Raw genomic sequence first — 5,923 nt, 5'->3', positions numbered from 1 at the left:
TACTGACCCGAGAAAACAAACAAACATGAACCCCTAAAATTTAAGACGTTAACCTGATTTATCAGTTTTACGATTTCTGTTTGCAACAATCCAGATATCGCATCCAAGCTAAGAGTGTGCATCAGAGAGCACACGCTTAGAAGAAATGTATCCTCTGGTTTTTAAAAAGTTCTGCAAAAAAATGATGAAAACAAAAACTTGATTTAAGTTAGCTGTGACAATCAGTCTTAAATCAACGCTCTGTGCTCGATGTGCTCTCTAAAGTGAAGGTGCTTGAACATTTGCACTTCTCCACCCGTGCTTTTCATTTCCAGCCCTGAGTTGACAAGAATCTGTCAATCATGTCAAAGGACCTCTGCGGTTGGTCGTAAGGCAGAATGTGCCCTCCTCCTCGTATGATGACCTGCATGAAGAGACAGACAGCGGATAACGGTAAACCTCAATAACGCCGAGAGATTTAAGATCATGCATTTGGCCTTTTATTTCACAATTCGCTCACCTGATAAAACTCTCCAACTTGCCGAACATAACCCGCCACCTCCGTGTCAGTGGGCTGAACCTTCCAGTGGAAGCGAGGGGCTTTTTTGTACTCGGCAGCCCCGGTCCAGTTCACAGTGGGCAGGAACCTCTCAGTCAGTGGAGCAGCCACAATCACATCTAGCTGACCACTATACATCAAGACCTGGATAAATACATTCAACTTGTATCAGTTAACTGACTCCATAGATTCACACACACACAGCAACTGTTGTTTTTGATATCAGACTGAATCCTCGTCACCCGGAGACGTGCTCTGCTCTTCTTCAGAAACAACCTCTCAGCGGCTCTTTCCTGGAAGTGTTGCATTCCTCCACCTTTCTCTTTAAAATACCCCAGAGTTTTCACTTCTCTTTTCTCTCCCCCTCCCTTTCACTGCGCTTTGAATCTTCATCAAGCTTTCCTGACTCAGTTCTGGAGACTGCGAGTCATCTCGTCATCCAGTATTGTGCTCCATCGACGGTCACGCCTAGTGTCATCTGTAGAAGTCATCCCCCTAAGCACTTTTTGCACTCACGCAGCGCTGACACCTCTGTGCTTCACACCAACCAGGGGATGAACAAATTTATCTTGATCTCATTGACCGAAGAATGCGCTTCCAGTTTTCATCAGGCTTCTTTTTGTGCTCCTACAGTCTTCTGTAAGGTTTTCCTTTTGGACCCCATCCATAGAAGATGATGTAACGAAGTTCAACAGTGTCTGAGTTGGGCTTTTTTTTTTAAGATTGTTTCCTGTTAAGACTTGAGAACGATGCCCAGTTCACTTGTCAATAAATAAATAAAGTGATAAAAGTAAAACATTTGTCTCACACTCTAAATATAAAACATCATGAGCAAAATCCTGATTTTTTTCTCCCCCTTCACATTTTCCCCTTGTGCGTTTTAGATTTAAAAAAAAAAAAAAAAAAAAAAAAAAAAAAAAAAAAAAAAAAAAGGATGACCCTGCAGTTTTTACCCTGTAGTTGTCCATCAGCACCCCCAGCCATGGTTTGATGGTCTTCATGACATCCTGCAGGAGGTGCTTCTCCACCTCAGAGCCATCGTGGAACGTCAGGTTGCCCACGTGGATGGCACGTCGCACTTCAGGCAGGGTCACAAACTGGGAGAAGTAGTCCTGATCCTCAGGCTCCTGAGGAACACAAAGGAAATTTGTGAGTTCTTTAAGCTGTTAAAAAGCAACAGTTTACAAAAAAGAACTTCAAGGAACTCCGAGTACCTGACATATCAAGTAGTTGAAGTAGTTGGTACAACCTGTTGCATTTTGGAAGAAGGAGGGATAAGGATCTACATCGCCATTCAGCAAACGATCAAAGACCTGAAGTCAGACGATTGAAATTGAAATGAAAAAGGCATCCATGACAGGTGTGCCTTCAACAATTAGAAAATACTGCAAATGTAGATGACGAACAACATCAACTCATTACCTCAAAAGCCTCCACCCACTTCTCCTGCTGGATGAGCTTAACTCCATGGTCTGTCTGCTGGTCAACGTATTGCTTTTGGAGTTCATCTATCATTCCCGTTTGGTACAGGAACTCACCGTAGCCACCCAGCATCTGATGTGGAAGAACAGTAAACTGTCACTATACTGTCACCTTTCTGCATCAGCATATAGGAGCAGATGGCATCAAACATGAGCAAAGTGGAGGACGAACGTACAGTGTGGACAATGAAAGCAAAAGACACAGCAGCCTGTGTTTCAATGAAGACACACATTTAGACCATATGAGGGAAAAAATGTGTAAGTCAATGAGTCTTGTTCATGAAACAGATGCTTTAATGCTTTATTAAACTCTTTCTAAGCCAACTCTAGACTTTATCCAGGAGATTTTCCTGCCGGTTACGTAGGGATATGGCAGTTTAGGTCACACATAAGTCCAAGCCTTTAGAAAACTCTTTTTGTTCTGCCACACCTCGCTCACCGCAGCAGCACCAAACCTTCTCTACCATCGTCACGATCAGGTCTTCTAAAGAGTTTGCTTTTCTGTTGGCCGTTTTCCGACTGCACCGTGAGTTGCGATGGCATTGTGCAACTACAAAATTGCAACACAGCTGCTTAAGTTCTAAATGTCATTCCTGCCTGAGCAAGTTTTATGATTAAGCATGTCTTATGAATCAAACATTAGCACTTTCAGGAACAATCTTAGGACAGAGTTTACGTCTAAATAATAAAATTCTTCTACATACGCACCAGCTCTGGATCACAGAGTCCATCGCCAATAGCCATCCCCTTGAAGTTGATTTTCACCTTGGCAGTAGGGTTGTTTTTATGAATGTAGTAAGAAACGGCAGGAACATACTTCCCTGCATATGACTGCAAAGAGAATGTATTGCATGGTGAGGAGGCCATCTTAACAAAATAAGACATTAAAATTTCATTATATTTTGCAAAAAGTATTAATTGGTTAGCATGGTAAGCATATATCTGCTAGCCCTGTAATCATGTTGCTCTGTTTAAATAGCTACTCGTGTCATACTGCTCTGTGAAGTGTGGAAAAATTATTTTCTGACCTCTCCAGTTGCGTAGAACTCATTGGACTGATATTCAGGAAAGATCTGGAAGAACTGTGTCAAAGCACTTATAAAAGAAAAGAGGAGAATAAGAAAAAGAGTTAGTAACGATCATTACTGTGAAGATAAATGAAATGACTACATGCAAATTAGATGGTCATATTTTACTTGTACAAATCTCTGCCAACATCATCCTGGTCCTGAGCGAAACCTCTGTCATCTTCAGTGAAGCTGAAACCTGTTCCAACCTAGAGAGAGAGGAGAAAAAAGAAAACAAAAAATCCCAACACTTCCTCAATGTTTCAAAAGCACCAAGTGAAAATGACATTTTAAGTAATACTGCTTTTTTTTTTTTTTAATGTGATGATAAATCAGAAATACATACTGGATTATCAATGTACAAAACTGAATATCTGGCTGTCCAGGCATAATCCCTCGGACCGACTGCAAAGACAGAGGATATAAACTTTATAAGAAGGTTTAAACAACCTGGGAGTCTTGCTGCTGCAAATCAGTTCTTACCCGTCATGTTCTTGTACACCACATACGGCCCATGTTCCACAAAGAGACCGAACATGGACGTGCCACCAGGCCCACCTTGCAGCCAGAGCAGGACTGGAGCTTTCTCCTGGTTTGCCTATCAGTCACATCAGAGCAAGCACAAAGTTTAAGAAACTAGCGCCACCTAGTGGACTTTTACCGCCATACAGTTGTTTAAAATTATGATTTTGGAATCTGCAGTGTTTAGAAATGGCCCCAAAAGACCTTCCTAACTTGTGTAAATCAATAATTCTCCTTCCACCGAGTTGCTTGGACTTTCCCCATTGTTCTGAGCATTGGTCTGATAGGTAGTGTCAAACTTTTTCCTATTTATGTTGAGACAGTGAACCTACCACTTGTCATCAATCAACCAGAAGTTAATAGGCCTTGTCAAGTTAAAAGACATTGTAGAACCTTCAGCGCTACTTTTTAAAAGATTTAAGTGAATGAATAGATTTGAACCTCTATGTATACTTTTGACCCAATTCCTGTTTTTTACATAATTATAGATGTGTGTTGCACAATCATTCCACCCTAGAGAAAAAACAGTGCAAAGAAATCATGTTCATAGTGACCCTAACATTCATGCTCATTTTTAATGTGATTTAAACTCCTGATCACAGTTGTATATGTATTCTGGTCCAACAGGGGTAAAAGGAAGTTGTTTAGAACCTTTCCAGATTCTTTTTTTCCCTGGAGGCTTTTTAGTAAAAAACATTCAGTAAGATTCAAACTTTACTTGCTGTCATTAAATGCGTCAATCTCCACTGCTCTGGAGCATTTTCATAAATAAAATTAAAAAACAAAACACTCAGTTAATGATTAAAAGACATAATAAAAAAGGCACAAGTGTAAGTTAAAAAGTAAAACAAGCTCTCTTCCTGTAAGGATTTTTGCTTTAAAAATCAGCAAAGGAAAACCTGGGTATTCCTGGTTGCAGCTGACTAAATATCACAACTTCACAGAGGGACTAAAGATAAAGTTGACTTCTGAAAACCCCACACAGATTTGATCCTAAAATCTCTCCGTCCTCTCAGTGATTTCCTGTCACACTGCACAAATAAGAGTACTGTAAATTTGGGAAGCCCCTGTGGTAAAAGAAGTTAGGCCTACCATGGAAGCAGGGAAGAACCAAAAGAAGAGGTTGCTGTTGTATTTTTTGTTGACTGTGAGGTATCCAGCATAACTCTTGACTGACTTATTGCCTCCTGGCAGGTCTCCCACCAGACTCAGTTTCCTGGCTGGAAGAACGAGATATCGCCACATTGTGGATGTGCAACACAAAAAGCACGAAGCCAATCTATAGTACTTTACTTCGTAGTAACACAAATACAAGTTTACCTTCATCTATAGCGCCCTTCTCCAGATAAGGAGTGAGAAAGAGAGGGGCACCGGGGTCGACTCCGTTCAGGCCGCTGACGCGGGGAGATTTTCGGCAGAAAAACGACGAGCAGCCCCCGAAGGCGGCGGAGTGCAGACAGGCCCACAGTAAGAGGACACCCAGAGTTTCTCTCAGCAGCCTGCCAATATATGTAACATAGATATCACAATGCGGGCCTGGCCAACGATGTGTGAACCTCAAGCACCCCCAAGACACTCAGATTTCAAAACAGTGCGACCACAGCGAGGCTGCACGCCCCTGACTGCGAGCATGAACTTATCGTCATTCTTTCAAAACTCACCTCATTGTCGCAAACACCGGCAGCAGCACAGACTTCACCTTCTAACACAGGCGAAGGCAGGTGGAGTAACAAATCCGGTCTCACTGTGATTTTAGTCACATGATCGGCTCTGTGCCGGTCACATGAGATACTGGATCACGTGGTCGTTGTTGTTTAATCAGCCCTCAGTCGTGCCTAGCAGGAGACGCCATTCGACTGTGGCTTTAATGGCCACATGTGTCATTACACCAACGTCCCTAGACAGACCTTAACAGTATAATACAAACTACACCATGCAGCACCAACGCTGGCATGTTTTCTGTTAGTCTCCTGGTTGTAAATTGCAGACAGCAGTTCCTAACTTTTTTTTTTTTTTTTTTTAAAAGCACTAACTGACACTTTTAAACATACAGAAAATACCCTGATAACGACTGTGTTTAGTCTGTTCCTTCCCATTCCCTACAAGGCCACCAGGGTTGGCTGGAAGACTGTTTACTTAGCCTGGCAGGGCGAAGGACACTGTCTCAGCTGAACTATGGACACGCACACACATACATATACTGATACTGATAAGCACTCACCGACGCATCACCCTCCCTACCCCGGATCCAACACCACCTCCAACGCTTACCTCCCCTCTGATGTGGACATCGGGTCAGTTGGAGGCGCAGTCGA

At 42.4% G+C, this 5,923-nt stretch overlaps 1 protein-coding gene across 1 annotated transcript; it reads right to left on the bottom strand.

The window, feature by feature from the left end:
- Positions 1-5,424, bottom strand: cpvl (carboxypeptidase vitellogenic like). Its single transcript, XM_080895749.1, has 13 exons — positions 5,270-5,424; positions 4,929-5,107; positions 4,701-4,828; positions 3,570-3,684; positions 3,433-3,491; positions 3,216-3,295; positions 3,048-3,114; positions 2,728-2,850; positions 1,961-2,092; positions 1,753-1,851; positions 1,492-1,665; positions 500-682; positions 1-403 (listed from the first exon to the last, which is right to left on the bottom strand). Exons 1-13 carry the CDS (start codon positions 5,272-5,274, stop codon positions 305-307), a joined length of 1,443 nt encoding a protein of 480 aa, XP_080751875.1. The 5' UTR covers positions 5,275-5,424; the 3' UTR covers positions 1-304.
- Positions 5,425-5,923: the final 499 nt, after the last annotated feature.

This window comes from Rhamphochromis sp. 'chilingali' (genome assembly GCF_963969265.1).
Source record: "Rhamphochromis sp. 'chilingali' genome assembly, chromosome: 11".
Taxonomy (NCBI): domain Eukaryota; kingdom Metazoa; phylum Chordata; class Actinopteri; order Cichliformes; family Cichlidae; genus Rhamphochromis; species Rhamphochromis sp. 'chilingali'.
The sequence above is the reverse complement of the archived record's forward strand: the minus strand, read 5'-3'. Positions and strand labels throughout refer to the sequence as shown.

Coding starts and splice junctions, on each gene's coding strand:
- cpvl (XM_080895749.1), bottom strand. Junction 4,829..4,928: donor GAAGGGCGCTATAGATGAAG/GTAAACTTGTAT, acceptor TCGTTCTTCCAG/CCAGGAAACTGAGTCTGGTG. Junction 2,093..2,727: donor GACTCTGTGATCCAGAGCTG/GTGCGTATGTAG, acceptor CTTCCACATCAG/ATGCTGGGTGGCTACGGTGA.